This window comes from Manis javanica, chromosome X, assembly GCF_040802235.1.
Source record: "Manis javanica isolate MJ-LG chromosome X, MJ_LKY, whole genome shotgun sequence".
Lineage (NCBI taxonomy): Eukaryota > Metazoa > Chordata > Mammalia > Pholidota > Manidae > Manis > Manis javanica.
Window position 1 is genome coordinate 84,211,341 of NC_133174.1, and position 23,417 is coordinate 84,234,757.

At 36.8% G+C, this 23,417-nt stretch overlaps 2 protein-coding genes across 12 annotated transcripts in view; one reads left to right on the forward strand and one right to left on the reverse strand.

The window, feature by feature from the left end:
- The window catches only part of ERVFC1 (Endogenous retrovirus group FC1 Env polyprotein), a 435,581-nt gene that overhangs the window by 205,475 nt on the left and 206,689 nt on the right, over positions 1 to 23,417 (reverse strand). Inside the window, exon 4 of one of the 11 annotated variants that reach the window (XR_012127468.1) lies at positions 12,001 to 12,133. The exons of the other annotated variants lie outside the window; for them this stretch is intronic. The gene's annotated coding sequence lies outside the window, so the exon portion shown is untranslated. Of the gene's footprint in view, positions 1 to 12,000; positions 12,134 to 23,417 lie in introns of those variants that run through there. 11 annotated transcript variants of the gene reach the window in all.
- On the forward strand, positions 11,959 to 23,388 carry LOC108407155 (zinc finger protein 148-like). Its single transcript, XM_073227854.1, is given in 2 exon segments — positions 11,959 to 12,839; positions 12,883 to 23,388. Coding segments are annotated over 2 exon segments (2,481 nt in total). The 3' UTR covers positions 14,483 to 23,388.

The following is a 23,417-nucleotide window of genomic DNA, read 5'->3' on the forward strand; positions in this document are numbered from 1 at the left end:
GGGCTTCTGTCAAAACTGGCTATTAAAAGACTGTCATGCCTACATCTATATTTAAACAGGGATAAAACAATAACAGTTACTAAGCCAAGCTGAAATGTCAATACCCTTTGAATGAAGGCTACGGGAAGTTGCAGTTTTAAGTTACCTGTATTAGATATGAATGTAACAAACCAGATGTGAAATTCTTAGAGTTTAAGAAATGAATTTCACTTTGAGTAGTGAGAAAGTAGAAAAAATTCCTATGATGGAGAGGTTCTGGGTCAATTCTACTCAATGTGATATCCAAGTGACCAATTTTAATGGTTTTAAAGTTGCTAAGCATATTTAGTCAATGTTTACCCACAGACCAGTTTATTATGTCCTTATATGCCTTACAGAGATGTATTGATTATATTTTGATTAAGATTTTTTCTTTTTATCTTACTGTAAGTTTCTGTGGAATGCCTCATCTACGAAGTGCTTTTATCTCCAGGGGGTATGTGTAAAATGGTTTTGACTCATCTTTTGGGTAAGCTTGGCCTTTTTTTTATGGTAGATGAGTAAGAAAGTTGAGAAGTGAAAGATCAAGAGCTGATATGTTTAGAATAACAATTAAACATAACTTAAGGATCCATAAAACAGGCTTCACGGTCTTGAGGTAAATACACATATATTTGTGACCGTAAGAAAAATCAGAGTAAAACCCACTCACAGTTTTCTGGGAAACTAGTTGTGATAACTAGTTCTTAGATTATAGAAAATGATAAGTTTTAGTTATTATTCAGGAACAGCGAAGATAATTAATCCCCAGCACTAATAGTCTTAAAGTTTTTATCCCTCATGACAACATTTAGGGGGTTCAGCAAAGGAAATGAAGAACCTAAGGGAAAAATCTATTGTAAAGAAATGAGAGGAAATTTAAGAGCATGAAGAAAACAAAATGTTATACTAAAAGCATCAAAGTACTGACAAAGTCAGGTTGATTTAGAGGTGGCTGTGTTCACACAAATGAATAGAAAGATAGTCCATGCTCACAAATTGGAAAGAATTAATATTGTTAAAATGTCCATATTACCCCCAGCAATCTATAGACTCAATGCATACTTATCAAAATCCCAAAGGCATTTTTCACAGAAATATACCAAATAATCCTAAATTTGTATGGAACCATAAAAGGTCCTGAGTAGCCAAAGCAATCTTGGGAAAGTAGAACAAAGCTGGAGGCATCATGGGCCTTCAATTCAAACTATATTACAAAACTACCATAACCAAAACAGTAGTATTGGCATACAAAAAGACATATAAGCTCAGCAGAACAGAATAGCTAGCCCAGAAATAAACCCACTTATATATGATAATTAATATATGACAAAGGAGGCAGGAATATACCATGGGAAAGGTCACTTTCTTATATAAATATTGTTTTGAGAAATTGACAGCCACATGCAAAAGAATGAAACTAGACCACTATCTTATACCATATTCAAAATGGATTAAAGACTTGAATATGATACTAGAAACCATAAAATTCCTAGAAGAAAACATAAGTGGTAAGCTCCCTGACATTGCTTTTGGAGATAATTTTTTGGAGCTGACTCCAAAGGCAATTACAACAAAAGCAACTAAACAAAGGGGACTACATGAAACTTAAAAGTTTCTGCACAGCAAAGGAAATCACCAATGAAATTAAAACACAACCTCCTGAAGAGGAGAAGATATTTGCAAATCATGTATCTGATAAAGGGTTAATATCCAAAATATATAAAGAACTCATACAATGCAATAACAGCAACAACAAATCAGGTTAATAATAAGGGAGAAATGTGGGATTCACATATTAATCAAGTATAAAAATCAAACAAATAATCATATTTGACCTGATTGTTTATAGTTCATGATGCGTGATCAAAACCAAAAGTTTCTGTGATATGACTGCCCTTGCACTGTTCACCATATAAGAACTTATTCACTATGTAAGAACTTGTTCACCATGTAAGAACCTGTTTGTTATGCTTCAGAAGATTGGAGACTGTTGAGAATTAGGCTTGGGGTTGATTAATGATTGTGCATTGAGTCCCCTATACAGAATTTTATTGTTGTTAACAACCATTTGATCAATAAATATGAGAGATGCCCTCTCAAAAAAAAAAAAAAAAAAAGAAATAGGCAGAGAACCCAAGCATTTTTCCAAAGAAGACACACAGATTGCCAACAGGCACATGAAAAGATGCTCCACGCTGCTCAACACCAGGAAATGCAAATCAAAACCACAATGAGGTATCATCTTACAGTTGTCAGAATGGATAATATCAAACAGACAAGACTAACCAGTTTTGGCAACAATGTGAAGAAAAAGGAACCATGACATGGAAAACAGTATGGAGTTTCCTCAAAAAAGCAAAAATAGAACTACCATATGATCCAGTAATTCTACTTTTGGTTATTTATCTGAAGAAAATGAAAATACTAATTTGAAAAGATGTATGCACCCCTTTGTTGACTGTGGCATTATTCACAACACCCAAAATATGGAAACAACCAAAGTACTGGATGACTAGATAAAGCAGATGTGGTGTGTGTGTGTGTGTGATGGAATACTACTCAGACATAAAGAATAATGAAATCTTGCCACTTGTGACAACATGGGTGGACTCTGAGGGTATTATGCTAAGGGAAATAAGTCAGACAGAGAAAAACAAATATCATATCATTTCATTTATATGTGGAATCTAAAAAGTAAAACAAAGGGGATTAAGAGGCGCAAAATCTCAGTCATAATATAAATTAGTCATGGGGATATAAGTACAGCATAGAGACTACAGTCAATAGTTCTGTAATATCTTTCTATGTTGACCTGCAATAACTACACTAGTTGGGGTGAACATTTAATAATGTACATAACTATCAAATCATTATGTTGTATACTTGAAACTAATATAATATTGTATATCAGCTATACTTCAATACAAAATATCAAAAAGTTTCTCGATTACAAGGTACTAGGTGCTGTCACAGATCATCTTCCAAAAAATCCTGTAACTTATATCTACTAGTGGAGAAAACAGTGTTCAAGAAAATAAAATGAATATCATTGATCAAAAAAAATCTCTGAAATTTCCATTACCCTACTCTACAGTGTTGTGAGATAAATTGAAGAATATATGGAAAACAGTGCTTCCCACAAACTAATGCTGGTACATAAAAATCAAATGGAACGTGAAAAAAATAAAAATAAAAATGAAAAATGTAATAAGTAAACAAAAGAAACAGACTGAGGATTGCCACAGGGAAAGGGAGTTGAAGTGTGGGTGAAATGGGAAAGGGGGGTCAAAAGGTATAAACTTCCAGTCATAAAATAAATCATAGGGATGTAATGCACAATATGGTGATGACTACAGTCAATATTATTTTTTGTATATTATGTAATTTTATATGATGATGGGGGAAATCAGACTTATTGTGGTCATCATTTCATAGTGCATATAAGTTTCAAATCTGTTGTACACCTGAAACTAAATAATGAAATAAGTCAATAATTCCTCAAATGAACTAAATCCAATAGAATACAATATTTTTTAAATTTTAATAATAATATACTTAAATTACATGCATGCTGCCACTGATTGAGGTATTTTTCTAAGAAAATGCTTTCTAAGACATAGTTTATTTTCTTGACATTGCCTGCAAAATTTCTTCTTCCCATTGTATATTCAAGTAGTATAAGGTCAAAATGATACTAGAAACCATAAATTTAATGAGAAATTTAAAATGAGTTGTACATCAAACAACTTACATGTTAACATACTATAATTATTAACCTAGTACCATTTTACATTCTCACCAACAGTGCACAGGCTTCCAATGTCTCCACATCCTTGCCAACAGTTGTTACTTCTCTGTTTTTGATAATGGCCATCATAATGGGTATGAAGTGTTATCTTGACTTATATGTCAACTTATTATATGATTTCAGTAGCTTATACACTTGGAAGAATACAATCAGGCACTCAAATTAAAAATTGAGATTAGCAATTATAACAATTTACTCTCAACAGCAGTACATATGGCAAGCTACAGTTAGATTTTGAGGTCCTTCAGGCCAAGCATAATGTTTTATCATGTATGTGTCTTCCAGAAGAGGACTCAGCACACAGTAAGCTATTAAGAATAATGACTGTAGAAACAACCAATAAAGTGAAAAAGCAACCAACTGAATGGGAGAAAATATTTGCAAGACATATATTAGATAAGGGGTTAGCATCCAGAATATATAAAGAACTCCTTCAACTCAACAATAAAAACCAAACAATTCAATTAAAATGTGAGCCAAGGACTTCAATGTACATTTCTCCAAAGAAGGTATACCAATGTCCAAAAAGCATATGAAAAGATGTTCAACATCATGAGTCATTATGGAAATGCAAATCAAAACCAAAATAAGATATCACTTCACACTTCTTAGGATGGTCACTATCAAAAACAAACAGAAACTAACAAGTGTTGGCAAGGATGTGAAGAAATTGGAAAGTTTGTGTACTGTTAGTGAGAACATAAAATGGAGCCACTGCTATGAATACTATAGTGGTTCCTCAAAAAATTAAAAATATAAATACTGTAAAATCCAGCAACCCCACTTCTGGGTGTAAATGCCCCCAAAGTGAAAACAGAATCTTGAAGAGATGTTTGCACATCCATGTTCATTGAAGCTTCATTCACAATAGCCAAGAGATGTCCACAAAAGATGAATGGACAAAGAAAACTTGTTATATACATATAATAGAATATCATTTAGCCTTAAAAAAAGAAGGACATTCTGCTATATGTGATAATGTGGATTTACCTTGCAGACACTATGCTAAGGTGAAATGAACCAGTCACAAAAAGACAAACAATGCATGATCCCATTTATATGAGGTATCTAATATAGTCAAATTCTTAGAAACAGAAAGTGGGATGGTGTTGCCATAGTCAGTGGGTAATGGGGAAAAAGTTTTTCCATGGATATAGTTTCAGTTTTGCAAGATGAAAAAATTCTACAAATCTGTTGTATAACAATGTGTACACAGTTAGCACTACTGTACTGTATACTTAAATGTGGTTAAGGTGGTAAATTTTATGTGGTTTTGACCGTTAATTTTTTTAATGGCTTCTTCAGGTACCACTTAATGTCTTTAACAACTAGGAACAGTGATATGAAGGTCTTCTCTTCAAATTTCTTACGTTATCAGCAAGTTATCTGTTTTCTGGTTGCAATTACATCTAATGATAATGGATAACTTGTATTGATGGAGTGCTTATACTCATACAACTATGTGAAGCATTTTGCATGCAACATCTCATAAAATACTTACAACCACTCTATGAGGTAAGTATAGTGAATGATCCACAGGTCACTGGTACAGAAACAGAGGCTCCAAAAGAAGTCATCTGCCTGAGGTTACAAAGGCTGTAAATGGTACAGGTGGAATTTTAATCTGTATCTCTGTGTGACTCAAAGATTATAAAATAATCACTTTAGTTAGTTTGGGGCTGCTTCTTTTCTTTTTTAAAGAGAAAAAAAGCTTATTGAACAATTTATTCAATGCCTCGTACCTGGCACTGAGCATATCAATTTTTTTACTTTTTTTATTGAAGTATAGTTGATGTATGATATTATATTGGTTTCAAGTATACAACACAGCTTACACACATTATTAAATCCTTACCCCAAGTAAACCATCTGTCAACACAGAAGGACTACTTCTTTTTGAATGCTGTTATCTTCATGCATACATTGGGCTGGGAGACGCAAATGAGATTCTGTGTGAATACTGGTGTCCCTTTATGGCAAAACTGATGGACTCATCCTACAACATTTACTGAGCTTCCGTTTATCACAAGAGAGCATTAGAAAGTATATGCCAAAGTATGAGAAATACAAAGATGAATACGATATGACTCTCAAGTCCCTTGCAGTCTGTCTGGGGAAATCAGACAAGAAAACATGATTGTGATTAGGAGTGGTAGGAGCTATGGAGTATTAGCAGAGGTTGCTGTGGGGGCAGATAGGAGGGAAATGAACCAAGCTTGGTGGGTTCAGAAAAGGTATCTCAGAAGTCCCAGGGAAACTTGTAGGTGGAAAGAGGTAGATAAGCAAAGAGAGGTGGGGGCAGCAGAAAGACTGGTTTTTCAGGCAGAGGGAGCATCATACATAAAGACCTGGAGAGGACAGAGTATGGGACATTTGGGAAACAGCAAGCAGTTAAATAAAACTCTAATAACAATACTATTCGGTTGAGCATATTGTTGTATTTCATCTGTTCAGTCTCAGGAAATGGATTTCAAGCCTCAACGTCCATTGAAGAGTGTCCTGAAGAGAGCTGCATTACATATTTGGAGCATGTTTCATTGCTACATCTCTTCAGTGCCCTCTGAAACATGTAACACCTACCAGCCTGTCAACCTGCAACTGTCTCTTGGATTAAAGAAAAGTAGACTTAAGACTGGTGTCTTCAATAAAACCTTTGTACTTTAGCTCCTTGGTGGGATAGGTAGAAACTATTTGAAACACTCTACCACAAGCATTTAAAGGACCCTCACCATAACTGTTTCAGAGTTAGTACATAGGAAACAAAATGCATTATGACCATGCAGGCACTACCATTAGAAAGCCAGGCTCAGAACAAATTGTCATATAGCATATGTGCATATCTTATCCAATTTGGGCAATGAGAAAACTATGCCCACATGGCATATGTTTGAATTGGCAGTCAGTTTGTGGCATGCTGGGTAGATGACTGAAAAAGAGTGGGGAAAAGGCATCTAGGTTAAATGACATGATATCCCTTCCACTGAGCTTTTTTCTATGCTAGTATAGAATGCAAGGCAAAAATTACTGTCAGTATTACTATTCTCAACTATATAATCATGCAAAGGACTTCTTGAACATGGATTCTTGCAAGATTTTTCTGCCTAATTCAACATATACTTATGGATCATATAACTACATACAAGATACTGTGTTATGTGCAATAAAGGACCTAAAAATAGACTGCAATCTTTTGGAGGTGTACATAACTAACCTCAAAATACTGAGGTAGTCTTTAATAACGTGTAAGGAAACTTCCACAGGCTTTGAGTAGGAGGTGACATTTGAACTGATTCTTGACAGGAACATCAAATACCAACAGGTGGAGACTGCAGGAAAATATTCTGGAATGTGGGAATAATAACAACAAAAACCACAATAAAATGTAATAATTACTGAGAGCTCCTAAACTACCAGGAATTTTTCTAAACACTTCATATATTTAGCTCATTTAATCTTCAAAGCAACCTTATGTGGTAGACACTATCATTATCCACCTTTTGATGGGGAAAATGGTCTAGAGAAAAAGTAGAAATATGAAATAACTGTCCAAGGCCAGACCACTAGTAAATGCTAGAGCTGAGATTAAAAATAAGGCACTCTGACCACAGAACCTATATCCTTAACTGCTCCCTCACAGTATATGAATAAAGAAGTAAGTGTGGAAAAATGTAACAATGTGTTAGCATGTCAGGAATTCTGGAGCCACTGGGACACAGCATGTATTGAGTATAAAGAGTGAGAGAAGCAGCTAAGAAAATAGTTTGAGACCAGATCATCAAAGACTTTCAAAGTCACACAAAGGAATTTTCAGTTCATTATGGAAGTAATGACTGAAGTAAGATTAGGGAATAATAATGGCTTTGGAGGAGGTAAGTGACATAATGCAACCCACTTTGGGAATATGATCTTAACCATACCATGAATAATGCATTGAGAGATAAGGGCGTCCAGGAAAGAGAGACTAATGATCAAGGCAATGAAAATTCTTGCTGTCCCTTCTATGAGAGCTGCTGCTTTAGATAAGTGGAGAGATGGAAAATGAAAGATACACTGAATTTTTGATGCTAAAATAGAATGCATTAATGGGAATATAAACATTTCAAAGCCCATAGCCCAATTCAAGTCCCCAACCATAATGTTATTTATATTGTAGCTATTTCTGAATTCTCCCAGCAAAGAAATACCAGATAGGTTTTCTCATGTCATGACCAAAATAACTAATCTCAATTAGAATTGTGCTTAAGAGAGCATCTTGTGCATGACAGAAAGCTAATACTCTGTGAGGATTTGACAAAGAAGCCCTTCATGACAACTCTTGCTTGAGGGCTATGTACACTATTTTAGAGGCTTATATTTTCTCACACTGTATTCAAGGGCACCATTTAATGGATTACCACATTATTTCAGCAGCAAATTAAATGTTATCTTAATGGCCTAAAACTGTTAATTTATCTCCTAAAGTCTGACTTTCTATAAGGGAATGACTTAGGTATGGGAAGAACCTGGTACAGTTTCTTATTGCTTAAGAGTATTAAATTGCATCTTAGAAGTCCAACTTACTACCATGGAAATGTGGTGTACTGAGAATGAGGAACTCATTTATTCTCAGAGACCAAGAGGCAGCACAATGTAGTTGTTAAAGTATAGTATCTGGACCACAATGCTTGGATCCAAATTGTGTTGACCTTGGTCAAGTTACTAAACAACTCTGTCTCAATATACTCTTTTGAAAAATAGGAATGCTCACATCATCTACTTCAAATAGTGAAAATTAGATAAGTTAAAACATGCAAATCTAAAGCTCTTTGTACATTGCCTGGAATATACAGAATTTGGTAAGTGATAGCTATTATTCTAAGGTTATATGAAGTAGACTGTGTACCTTAAGAGCTATACTTTTCATATTTGTTCATTATATCATTGGGTTGTCTTTGTACTAATTAGAAGAGCTAACATACAAACTTTATCCATAATGGGTGTCTCATTTTCTTCTAATTTCCAATTTTTCTTTGTGTCAGAACTTCAAGGAATGTTAAATATCCTATGTGTTCTAAGAGTGAATGGAATCTTGGCTTTATGACGTAAAAGTGATGGGAAGTGACAGATTTGAAGCTTCCATTCAGACTGGCTTGTCTCTAATAATTCTCAACATCTATCATATATGTTTCCACTATGAATGCTGTTGCCGATTAGCTTGCCTACTAGAATTTGGCTGACAAACTACATGCAAAAACACTAGGGAAAAATCAGCAGGTGAAGAAGGAAAACCATGCATGGCATGATTTCTTTCTTTACTGCAGACCAATAAACATTCCATAATTATTCTGGTCTACAGCTTTACTGCAATAAACTTGACCATGGACATTTTTGCAGGGATCAGAATTTCTTTCTGCCCCTATGGGAGGCGATGTAAGTTTTGACACCTATAAAATTTGAACAACATGCTTCAATGCCACGGGTTTACTCCCCTATGATAAGAGTTCCAATTACCTAACACTTTCCTTGTACAGCTTATTGCAAAGAGTCTAGGGGGTAGAGAGCGGGGCATGTAGCAAGGTCTACCAGGGGAAATGATATTTGATTCCAGCAGGGAAGTAGACATTTTTGTATATAGCAGGAGTGGGTATATATAGAGAGAGCTGGTTTGGTAGATCTATAATGATTAGGCCAAAGCATGACCCCTTTGGACCACTGTAACCTTGCTGGATGTTCAGTGGAGATGCTTGCCTTTAGTGTTACAACTCTTTATCTTAGCAAACATCAAAATGTGAGCAGACAAAAAAAGAAAGAGGGAGAAAAAATAAGCTATTGATTTTCTCATGTTGTCTTAACCCAGAGCCTAACTGAAGGTCAGTATATATATCCATCTCAAAGACCAATTTTTGGATAGGCACCATGGTTTCCTGATACCCATGCCAAAAGAAGCTCATTGATACTCTACAGATGCTATCAAAAAGAAAATATTTCAGCACGGCAAACATTCTCTTAGGAAAATCAGACCCAAAGAAGAGATATCTTGACTGGGTCAGTGGATTGGATACAGGGTAGAAAGGGAGACTTTATGAGTGTTCTTCTATGGATTGTCATTAATCCCAGAACCTTAAAAAATGTCTTTATGTGTCAGGAGACTAACATCTAGTTCTGTCTTCAGTTCATCCTGAACTGTAGTAGTAAATACATAAGTTATCTTCATCTTTTCCACACTACACTGTGGTAAAACTCATGTGAAATAATCTGAATTATGAGGCGCACATAATAACTGAAAAGAAAAGGAAAACAGTATGGTTTGCTGATTCACTTGCAATGGTGCAATCTCCCCAATTCATCCTTCCCTCTTGTCCACAGCTCCATCTTCTTCCCTGTATTCAGGTGTATAAATACTGTCCATGGAGCCCATGCCTTATAGTATCTCATGAAAGAGCCTTGGAGAACTGCTTTACAATAACTAGTAAGTAAAGCCTGGCTTACCTCTGGCTTGTGTGCCTCATACATAAGCCCAGTTTCTGATCAGGGCATAATAAGAATTGGCAAGGAAATGGGGAGTGATTATAAATGGGCACAAACTTTCATTTTGGGATGATGGAAATCTTCTAAAATTAGACTTTGGTGATGAATGCACAACACTGTAAATATGCTAAAATTCATTACATTGTACACTTAAAAGGATGAATTTTATGTCTCATATAATATACCTCAATAAGTTGGCTTTTAAGAAAAGAACTGGCAAGAACTACTTTTTGGACAAATTTACACAATGCTAAAAACGTGGATGAAAATAGAAAAGTAGAATTCATATCTGGGAACTGTATCTACAAAAGCAGCCCTCAAATTTTTTGGTTTGTGAACTATGCTGGTAGGAGAAAAAGCCCTATGCACACCCTACCCCTCCAACTCCACTCAATTTTTCTACTTTAATATTGTAAAGAAAACTGCACTAAAACCCCTCCCTGGAGAGGGTGGCAGCTGTGGCACTAGGGTAACAGCTGCCTGATTCTTTCACATGAGGCTTAATTTAAAACTTTGAGTAGTAAAGTATCTCTGCAATTAGTCTCCTTCATTTCTTTTTTCTCTTCTACCTCCGAATCTCCCCTAGATTCTAATATATCTTGCCTGTACTTTCAGAGTGGCCTCCTGTCAAAAGAGAAGATCAGTGAATATTCTAGTCTACTGATGTATAGTATAGTACACAAGTGCTTTGTATTTTCCAAATAGCCTCTGTTCAACTATATTTTTTTAAAGTGTCTACTCAAGATTAAAGGTCTCTCTCTCTCTTCCTTTGTATCACTAAACCTAGTAATTGCTCTGACCAAGAAGGGTAATAACAAACACAACATTCACTTTACCTTAGATAAAAAAATAGTCTCTAACCTCTAAACAAGATTGTTACAAAAAAAAAAATCACTCTGAAAGGAAAGAGCTGGCAGATGAATACAGACGTGGGAGGACAAAGCTGGCCTTGCAAGTGGGTCCAGTCAAGTATTGTGACCTGCACTGAATTAGGCTGGTTGGGTTTCATTTGGGGGGGATAGATTATCTCACCATTTCACATTCATTTCTAGAATTTATGTATTGTCCAGCTGTAGTGATAAAAATGATTTTATCTGGGCAGGGGTGGGAGCTGTTGCCCAAGCTGCCACAGCAAAAGTTCTCCACCCTGCCCCTTCCCCTCCTCTCCAGGGCCCTAGAAAGGTTGGAGCTGCTGCTGCCCGCAGTCAGTGATTGTACGCCTTGGTGCCCGCCTGCAGGCCTTAGTTCCCAGCTTGGTAGGTTCTTTTCTTCTCCCCATTCTTGGTCCAGAGTTGTGGGAGAGGAGAGAGAAGGAATAGAGACTTGGAAGGAGAAATGAAATTGGTAGATGATGCTAAATGAATTAGGTTCCAGAGACCGAGACTTTGTGGCAGGATAGAGGAATTAACACCTTGGAAATTCTGCCAAGTGATCTGGCGAGATGGGCATTTGCCTGACATATTTTATAGAGGAATTGGATAGCATATGTGATTAAGGTGGTTTGAGGGTATCCGAAGCCTGTGAAAGCTAGAAACTCAACCATGATTTCTTTTTTGACTGTACAGCATTGCCTTCCTTGAAGTCTTCATTTTTACTTTAGTCTCAGGCAGTTATACTTAAGCATGAACACTGATGACAAACTGGAAGGATTATTTCTTAAATGTGGCAGCATAGATGAAATGTAGTCTTCCAGGGCAGTGGTTGTAATGGATGGAGTGTCTGGCCAGTCTGCCGTGTCTGGGGAACTGCAGGAGTCGGTACTTCAAGATCGGAGTATGCCTCATCAGGAGATCCTTGCTGCAGATGAAGTGTTATAAGAAAGTGAAATGAGACAACAGGATATGATATCACATGATGAACTCATGGTCCATGAAGAGACAGTGAAAAATGATGAAGAACAGATGGAAACACATGAAAGACTTCCTCAAGGACTGCAATATGCAGTGAATGTCCCTATAAATGTAAAGCAGGAAATTACCTTTCCTGATGTATCTGAGCAACTGATGAGAGACAAAAAACAAATCAGAGAGCCAGTAGACTTACAGAAAAAGAAGAAATGGAAACAATGTTCTCCTGCAAAAGCATGTGTTAAAGTAACTCTTTCTGCCTTTTTGTATGAAGAGAAAGAAAAGCCTACCTTATGTTTGAACACCTTATCAGATGCTGAAGAAAGGAACAGGATCCTTACAATAAATGAGGATGGATCACTTGGTTTGAAAACCCCTAAATCTCATGTTTGTGAGCACTGCAATGCTGCCTTTAGAACGAACTATCACTTACAGAGACATGTCTTCATTCATACAGGTGAAAAACCATTTCAATGTAGTCAATGTGACATGCGTTTCATACAGAAGTACCTGCTGCAGAGACATGAGAAGATTCATACTGGTGAAAAACCATTTCGCTGTGATGAATGTGGTATGAGATTCATACAAAAATATCATATGGAAAGGTATAAGAGAACTCATAGCAGAGAAAAACCTTACCAGTGTGAATACTGTTTACAGAAACTAAAACAAAAAACTCACTACTGAACTCTGAATTCAACAGTATTTTTCCAGAACAGACCATGTATTGAAACATAAACATATGTGCCATGAAAATCATGACAAAAAACTAAACAGACATGCCATCAAAGGTGGCCTTCTGACATCTGAAGAAGATTCTGGCTTTTCTACGTCACCAAAAGATAACTCACTGCCAAAAAAGAAGAGGCAGAAAACAGAGAAAAAATCATATGGGGTGGACAAAGAGAGTGCTTTAGACAAATCTGACCTGAAGAAAGATAAAAATGATTACTTGCCACTTTATTCTTCAAGTACTAAAGTAAAAGATGAGTATATGGTAGCAGAATACACTGTTGAAATGCCACATTCTTTGGTTGGGGACTCACATTTGGAAGATGCATCAGGAAAAATACATCCACCTAAGTTGGTTCTCAAAAAAATAAATAGTAAGAGAAGTCTGAAAGGGCCACTGGAGCAAAGTCAAACAATTTCGCCTTTATCTACATATGAAGAGAGCAAAGTTTCAAAATATGCTTTTGAACTTGTGGATAAACAAGCTTTACTGGACTCAGAAGGCAATGCTGACATTGATCAGGTTGATAATTTGCAAGAGGGGCCCAGTAAACCTGTGCATAGCAGTACTAATTATGATGATGCCATGCAATTTTTGAAGAAGAAGCAGTATCTTCAAGCAGCAAGTAACAACAGTAGGGAGTATGCCCTAAATGTGGGCACCATAGCTTCTCAGCCTTCTGTAACATAAGCAGCTGTGGCAAGTGTCATTGATGAAAGTACCACAGCATCCATATTGGATTCACAGGCACTGAATGTGGAGATTAAGAGTAATCATGACAAAAATGTGATTGCAGATGAGGTCCTGCAGACTCTGTTGGATCATTATTCCCATAAAGCTAATGGACAGCATGAGATATTCAGTGTTGCCGACACTGAGGTGACTTCTAGCATATCCATAAATTCCTCGGAAGTACCTGAGGTCACCCCAGCGGAGAGTGTTGGGCCAAGCCCCCAAGCATCCTCATCAGATAAAGCCAACATGCTGCAGGAGTACTAAAAGTTCCTGCAGCAGGCTTTGGACAGAACTAGCCAAAATGATGCCTATTTGAATAGCCCGAGTCTTAACTCTGTGACTGATAACCAGACGCTTCCAAATCCACCAGTATTCTCTTCCATAGACAAGCAAGTCTATGCAGCCATGCCCATCAATAGCTTTCGATCAGGAATGAATTCTCCACTAAGAACAACTCCAGATAAGTTCCACTTTGGACTAATAGTTGGTGATTCACAGCACTCATTTCCCTTTTCATGTGGTGAGACAAACCATGCTTCTGCCACGTCGACACAGGACTTTTTGGATCAAGTGACTTCTCAGAAGAAAGCTGAGGCTCAACCCGTCCATCAAGCTTACCAAATGAGCTCTTTTGAACAGCCTTTCCATACTCCTTATCATGGATCCTGAGCTGGACTAGCTACTCAGTTTAGCACTGCCAATGGACAGGTGAACCTTTGGGGACCAGGGACAAGTGCTGAATTTCCAGAATTTCCCTTGGTGAATGTAAATGATAATAGAGCTGGGATGACATCTTCACCTGATGCCACAACTGGCCAGACTTTTGGCTAAAAAAAAAGTGTAAATAATACTGGCACTTTAGAACAGATTAATCAAGAGTGGGGTTACTCTGTGTAAAATGGAGTGCTGTACAGATTTACGAGCTATGTGTTATAACAAGTTAAGCTGATACGAATAGCAAGATAATCCAATAAATGCGTTTTGTTTGGTTAGTCAGCATTCTTTGAACTGCCTTACATGTTGTCACCTTTATAGAAGCAATGCATTACTTGTTTTAGATCAGAAACTTGCTATTCCACCTACACCAAGTTTAAAAGGAAGAAAAAAAAGACTTCGCACAATTGTTTCCTAACTGATAACGTTGTACATTCTTAGGAGATTAGTAATTGTGTGAAACTGACTCATACTGTTTCTAAGTTTTTCAGCATAGTCATTGCACTTCAGCAGGGAATCTGAGTATACTTTACAGAGTGAACTTAAAAGTTTAAATGTCAAGAGATTATGGCTTAAATAAACTAGTGTGTCCTATCGAGGGAAAAAAAGAAACCAAGAAACCACCTTTTAAAAAGAATGATATGCCATATACCCTTGATTTTCATTTTGTATTATATTAACATGTTTTTTTTGAGAAAAAAAGTAATAAATATCTGATAGTCTAAGACTCCACTATTTAAAAGCCTAATTACTTTGAATATATGCATACTTTCAAAACTTTTACCAAAATACCTAACTGTTGAAGCATTCACTTCTCTATGGAGGTATGCATATTGGTGTCAGTTTCTTTGTACAGTTGTACTTAGATATTTTTTATGATTTTTCATGTGCAGGTATCAAGGTTTTGAAGATTTAGTAAAAAAGATATTCTGTAGATTACATTCCCAAGAACATAATGCTTACACAAAAATGTATATTCCACGTTTTAAAGCTTAATTGTATTTTACTTTACATATACACTTCAGTTAACATAGAGCACTTAGAATTTATTTGGTATTTTTGATTTCTCAAAGTAAAAAAAAAATTAGATTTTTAGGTTTGATATGGTTGTGTCATAATCATCTCATATCTGACAATTTTAATTTTTGGCAATAAAAGGAAATTGGGTATCTTTGGAACTGTAAAACCTGGTTTAATCCTTCTCTTTCTAGAATCTTAATAGATTGGATAATTAAACAGTATCCAGAGGAACTAAAGAAATGGGCATTTTAATTGCTTATTTTATCTTGAATTCTTTTTAATGAACACTGCTCATTACAATTTTACAAACCAAAAAAAAGTGTCTACTAACTCAAGTAACTACAGTTTCTTTTTCAGGTAGATGAGTGATCGGAAACTTTTTGTTGCATTTCAAAATCAATATAAACTACAGACTTTATCCTTAAAAAAAAATGATTTTATCTGCTCTATATATTTAAGAAATTTGAAAATGGCTCTTAAAGTTTCAATAAGTATACCTCAAGGTATTTTGTATAATCCAGTATTATTTTATACTGGAATGATTTATGCTTGCATTATTATATGCAGGAATACTTTGTGGCTTTGAATTCAGAATCCCTAATCTGTCCTTCACCCTTATACATTTGAACCTTATTATTTAAGGTTCTTAGGAAGCCCCAAAAACCTTCCTCCTTCATATCCTGTCAAACCATTCTCAGTAAAATGATATATGCACATTTCATCTCCCTTAACCTTCAGATATGTGTCTTTTTCTGGCTATTTCTTTCATGTGGAATACTTTTTTTCTGCATTAATTTATGTTCCTTCCCACCTTCACAAGACCCAGCCCCAATTCTTCTCTAAGAAGTCATTTCTGATTGCTTCACTTGCCTTTCATGTAGGAATACAAATTCTATTGTTAGCATCATATCCCAGAGATTTTATTAGTTGGCCAAAGTCTACCTGAAGGGATTTCTCCTCGAGGGCAAAATTATGTCATCTTTTTTCATAACTCCACAAAGTCTTAAGACATTTGTTAATGAGTTTTAAGGTCAAAAAGGAATTTCTCCGTCTTATAGATAAACATGCTGTATTTGGTTAACTGCTCAGTTATTCCAATTTTTTAAGCATGAACTTTGTTACAACTGTGTTGGGTCTGTGCTCTTTACTGGAGAGGCATAAAATGGACCTCCTCTGAGCAAGGATATTAAAAGAGTTGATGGATCAAATGGTCTAAATTGGTATAGTAAATCCCAAAAGATGAGAATAAGAGTAACAAAGTTTTATAAAATTTGGAAAATAAGTAAGCTTGGCAAAAGGATTTCTATTTCATCAGGCTAAAAGAGCATAAGCATCTTGTTCAGAAATCACTGAGATTCTCTTATTTCCCATGTTGTCAAAATGAGCAATGAAGGGAGAAAAAAGCTCAAATATTTAAGTTCTCATTTAGAGTGTACTGTGTTCCTGCCTGCCTTCATTCCATCCATTCTTCTATTTTTACTTTTATAAACATTCATTAAGTACTATACCTACTGTAATGCAAGGGAACACTTTTATTTTACCACCCCTAATTTGGCCTCTATACATTTCCTTAAGAAGAGAGGCCTCTATACATTTCCTTAAGAAGGAAAAAGCAGCAGATTGTGGCTAATTTTCATTTTATACACACATCTGTTCAAGCATTAATTTCCATGAATCTATTGACAACTAAACTCCTACTTAAGAATCAGGTTTTCATAGACATAACATAATTTTTAGACAACCAAAGAAGTAACATATGGCTTGAATTTTTCTTCTATCACTGCTACTTCCTATTATTATAATGGTGAAAACACCAAGTACAAGTAAAGTTCATTGGCATTTATTTTAATTAGCCATTAAATATTTTCCTTGGTCAGTTTAACTTACTTTTAGCTTTATATTTCAGCTTTTAAATCTAGAGGTAAAATCTTAGTGCAGGGCATGAGAGTTTCTTATCTGCAATTCATCAATAGCCAGTGATTACATCCTAATATTCTCCTTTCTATTTCCTGAGATGCTACCACATCTTTCCAGCTTTCTTGGGGAAAAAAGTCTAAGCCAACAGTCACAGTTTCTTCTAGGACTACAATTACAGAGACAGTCATACCAGTCAGAGAATCTAAAAAGTGTTATTTTCCTGATCCCAGCTTCTGTTTCAGAAGTCTTTTAGAACCAGCCAGATCACTAAGGGCTGAGAGGGTTATGTGCCTGTGAAACTTACATTTAAGATCATTTTCCTTCTATAAGTGTGCTATCATCCTCTCTTATCAATAATACTAACCTAACAACCTTCCAACTTTCTTAAATTACAATTGAGCTTTTTTTTTTTCACTGCAGCAAAGGTGAGCATACTTGATCTGGAGAAAGACTTCAGTTAGTGAATAACACTTAGGCACCAAAGAGTTGTCTTCCATCTTCACTACAGTGCCTGACCTTCCCACCATCAAAGCTATTCTTTTATGTTAGGGTAGTGTCTTAAGGAAGTCCCAATTTAAGTAAAAGTATATTGCTTACAAAGAATAAAACCACTGTCAGTTACTAAAACACCTGCACAGCTTATCTAGCAGTGGCAATGAAAAACTTGAGAAGAGCATGAAAGGAGGGCAACAGTTACATTTGATGAAGGAGAGGAAAGAAAGTTTTTACTGTGCAGAAAAAGTAGATTTATACTGAAATTCCCTGTGAGAGTCTCTTGGTAATATGAGGACACAGATGACTAGACAAGTAAAAGAAAGGAGGGAGATTTATGTAAATAGGAGGGAGAAGGGAGCCAAAGATAGCCCTCAAAACTTAGCTTGGAGCCAGCTTTGGTCTACAATAGGAAATAGCTACTTGAAAGTGAAAAAAGATTTAATTGTAACGTGTGCATGCACATGTCCACACATGTGCATAAGTGTATGGATGCGTGATTGTTTACATTTTGAAAAATATTCTGCACTGAAAACCATACCGCATAAAAGTACTGATAATTGACACAAGTATTTTAAAGTAAAACAATCTTTTTAACCAGGCTAGAAAACAAGGAGGCTTATACATTATCAATACCATTTCACCTATTCTAGCAGCCTGAGGAAACTGCTAGAACAATTTACAGAAACAAGATGTGTGCCTTAACACCTGTATGGCTGTTTGTGGTTCTGTTGCATGTCAACAGCTCCACTTTTGCACTGGGACATTCAATAGCATAAAAGTTGCAGATCTCACTTGATCTTCAATGGTTAAAAAGAAATGTTCAGTCGTATTCTGTGTAACAATATGTCTTACCATTCTTTGACACTGTTAACAGTACTACATAGCTTATGTTCTGGTTAAGGAGAATTTATTTAGCAGAAATAATTGAGTATAATTGCATTTCTAGATAATTTAGATTCAGCCAAATGGACTAAAGAATAACATGGATGGAACTGGAGGGCATTATGCTAAGTGAAATAAGTCAGACAGAGAAAAACAAACACTGTATGATTTCTATTATACGTGAAATCTAAAAAGACAAACAAATGAACAAACAGAAACAGACTGACTGATACAGGAAACAAACTGTTGGGTACTAGATCAGGGAGAGACTGGTAGGCAGGTGAAATAGGTGAAGGGGATTAAGGGTTACAAACTTCAGTTATGAAATAAGCAAGCCACAGGGATGTAATGTACAGCATAGGGAATATAGTCAATAATACTGTAATAACACTGTATGGTGACATATGGTAACTAGATTTATCATGGGGATCATTTCATGATGCATAAAAATATTGAATCACTATAATGTACACCTGCAACTAATGGGATATTGTATGTCAATTATAGTTCAATAAAAATAAAAAAACTTTGTATCGAGTAGAGCCATTTTTCCAACTGGGGAAGTCAGAACAAAAATTGGGCAGAGGAAATTAAAAGCCAATGATCAGGGAGTTTAACATAAGAGGGCACAAAGTTTACTGTAACTAAGATTAAATCTCCAGGCTCAGGTGATTTCACCCACTCAAGACAGAAGGGAGTGAAATTATGAAATTTAAATTAATTGAAATATATGTTCAGTCTAGTACTCAGGTCCATAAAACTAATTTATGTGATATGGTAATGCTAGGGACTGAATTGTGTCTCCTGGTCCAAGTCATATATCCCCTACTAAGGTGGTATTTGGAGATGGAGCCTTTGGGAGATAATCTGGTTTATATGAGGGTGATAAGGCTGGGGCCCTCATGATGGGATTAGTACCCATATAAGAAGAGGCACTAATGAGCTTGCTTTCTTCCTCTCCTTGTTATCTGAGGACAGAGTGAGAAGGCTGCCATCAGTAAGCCAGGAGGAGAGTCTCACCAGAAAGTGACCATGCTGGCACCTTGACCTTGGATTTCTGGCCCCCACAACTGTGATCAAATAAATTTCTGTTGTTTAAGCCACTCAATATATCATATTTTGTTATGGCAGGTTGAGCTTACTAAGACAGGGAAACCTGATTAACAGCCATTTAAAAATGAGAACCTAGTACTTTCAGTTTACTAAAAGACTGACTGACATATTAAAACATGATATGGCCAACAACAAGTAAATGCTAAATTAGACTGCAGAAATGAAAGTGCAGCTTCCAGTAAAAAATCAGCAACTGGTGATAATATACCTTTATTCTAATGAGCCCATTTCATCATTGTTATACTTAATTTAGGGCACTGCATTTTAAGGGGGATGTTACAAAGAGAATGGCCAATATGATGCGACAGGTAAAAAATAAAGGAGGATATGATGGAGACTGGGCATTAGATCCACCATGTTGCACCAAGCCAGGGGGACAAGATTCACATTGTAGTATGAGCAACTACACATAGCAGCCATGCTAGAAACAGAGAAGTGGTTTGTAGTTTTATATTTTTTCCCTAATTAAAATGATTGTGTAACTTTAGGGAAGAGAGGGTGCTGGGACGTAATCTCTAAGGCCCCATCTAATCTCAGTTTTATGGTCCTATAAATGTGCTCATGTTTTTTAAAAAAAAGTTTCATAAAAAAGCATGTGGTAGTGAGCTTTTTAATTAAACTGGATTAACTCCCTGTCAAGGATACTGTAGACAACTTTCTTGCAGTGGGTTAGAGTTTGGACTATAAACCTCTAAAGTCTCTGCTCACATAAGACTCTGTGATTCTGAGTCCAATACTCCATTTAAGACGTTAAAGTTAGTAGAAATTTTCTGATAAAGAAAATTGCCATCAAATTAGAGTGACATGCTCAATATAAATTAATTGTTGTTAAAATCTTGGTACCCGGGGGCGGAGGCAAGATGGAGGCGTGAGTAGGACAGTGGGAATCTCCTCCCAAAAACACATATATTTTTGAAAATACAACAAATACAACTATCCCTAAAAGAGAGACCAGAAGACACAGGACAACAGCCAGACTACATCCACACCTGCGAGAACCCAGCACCTGGTGAAAGGGGTAAGATACAAGCCACAGCCCGGCAGGACCCGAGGCCCCTCACCCCAGCTCCCAGCGATAGGAGAGGAGTCGGAGCGGGGAGGGAGAGGGAGCCCAGGACAGCTAAACACCCAGCCCTAGCCATCCGCACCAGAGTGCAGACACACAGTGCATGAGTGGAGTGCTGGAAATTAGGGAAGCAGGACACTAAGATCTGTGAGCGGGTCCCGCAGCCGGCGCCCCTGGGACCAAGAAAAGCGAGTGCTTTTTGAAAGTCTTAAAGGGATAGGGACCCCACAGCTGGATGGAAGCATACCAGGTCACAGTCTAGCAGCTGGAAATTCCAGGGAACTCTGGGCACACTAACCCCCTGGGCAACAGCTCTGAGACCCCTCACGGAGGTAAACAGCCAAACAGCCCCCATGTCCATTACCCCTCTGGTGCCCTGCCATAGCAGAGCAGCAGCCTGAGGCTGCTCACGCCCACAGCAAGGGAGCTTGCTCCATACCCGCTGGGCAAGATACAGAGAGCCAGTCTACATGCAACTGCCCAACACAAGCCACTAGAAGTCGCAGTTGTCCCAGTAAAGGCCAGGAGCAAGTGGAAAGAGTCTTGGCTCTCCCACCTGACAGACAATACCATAACACTGCACCTATCAAAATGAAGAGGCAAAAAAATTTGATCCAGACAAGACTAACCCAGACATCTTCGACATCTTCTACATGTTCCCCTGAGAAGGAAACTAGGGAGATAGATTTAACTAATCTTTCTGAAAAAGAATTCAAAACAAAAGTCATAACCATGCTGATGAACTTGCAGAGAAATATGCAAGAACTAAGGAGGCAGAATACAGAAATAAAACAATCTCTGCAAGGACTTCAAAGCAGAATGGACGAGATGCAAGAGACCATTAATGGACTAGAAAACAGAGAACAGGAACGCAGAGAAGCTGATGCAGAGAGAGATTAATAGGAATGAAAGAATATTAAGAGAACTGTGTGACCAATCAAAACAGAACAATATCCGCATTATAGGGGTACCAGAAGAAGAAGAGAGAGAAAAAGGGATAGAAAGTGTCTTTGAAGAAATAATTGCTGAAAACTTCCCAAAACTAGGGGAGGAAATGGTCTCTCAGACCACAGAGGTACACAGAAATCATATGACAAGGGATCCAAGGAGGATAACACGAAGACACATAATAATTAAAATGGCAAAGAACAAAGACAAGGACAGAGTATTAAAGGCAGCCAGAGAGAAAAAAAAGGTCACCTACAAAGGAAAATGCATCAGGCTCTCATCAGACTTCTCAACAGAAACCTTACAGGCCAGAAGAGAATGGCATGATATACTTAATGCAATGAAACAGAAGGGCCTCGAACCAAGAATACTGTATCCAGCACGATTATGATTTAAATATGAAGGAGGGATTAAACAATCCCCAGACAAGCAAAAGTTGACGGAATTTGCCTCCCACAAACCACCTCTACAGGGCATCTTACAGGGACTGCTCTAGATGAGAGCACTCCTGAAAAGAGCACAGAACGAAACACCCAACATATGAAGAAGGGAGGAGGAGGAATAAGAAGGGAGAGAAATAAAGAATCATCAGACCATGTTTATAATAGCTCAATAAGCGAGTTAAGTTAGACAGTAAGATAGTAAAGAGGCTAAACTTGAACCTTTGGTAACCACAAACTTAAAGCCTGAAATGGCAATAAGTACATAACTTTCAATAATCACCTTAAATGTAAACGGACTGAATGCACCAATTAAAGACACAGAGTAATAGAATGGATAAAAAAGCAAGACCCATCCATACGCTGCTTACAAGAGACTCACCTCAACCCCAAAGACATACACAGACATAAAGTCAAGGGATGGAAAAAGATATTTCATGCAAACAACAGAGAGAAAAAAGCAGGTGTTGCAATACTAGTATCAGACAAAATAGACTTTAAAATAAAGAAAGTAACAAAAGATAAAGAAGGACATTATATAATGATAAAGGGCTCAGTCCAACAAAAGGATATTACCATTATAAATATATATGCACCCAATACAGGAGTACCAACATATGTGAAACAAATACTAACAGAATTAAAGGAGGAAACAGAATGCAATGCATTCATTTTGGGAGACTATAACACACCACTCACTCCACAGGACAGATCCACCAGACAGAAAATAAGTAAGGACACAGAGGCACTGAACAACACGCTAGAACAGATGGACCTAATAGACATCTACAGAACTCTACATCCAAAAGCAACAGAATACACATTCTTCTCAAGTGCACATGGAACATTCTCCAGAATAGACCACATACTAGGCCACAAAAAAAGCCTCAGTAAACTCCAAAAGATTGAAATCCTACCAACCAACTTTTCAGACCACAAAGGCATAAAACTAGAAATAAATTGTACAAAGAAAGCAAAAAGGCTCACATGGAGGCTTAACAACATACTCCTAAATAATCAATGGATCAATGAACAAATTACAATGGAGATCCAGCAATATATGTAAATAAATGACAACAACAACACAAAGCCCCAACTTCTGTGGGACGCAGCAAAAGCAGTCTTAAGAGGAAAGTATATAGCAATCCAGGCATATTTAAAGAAGGAAGAA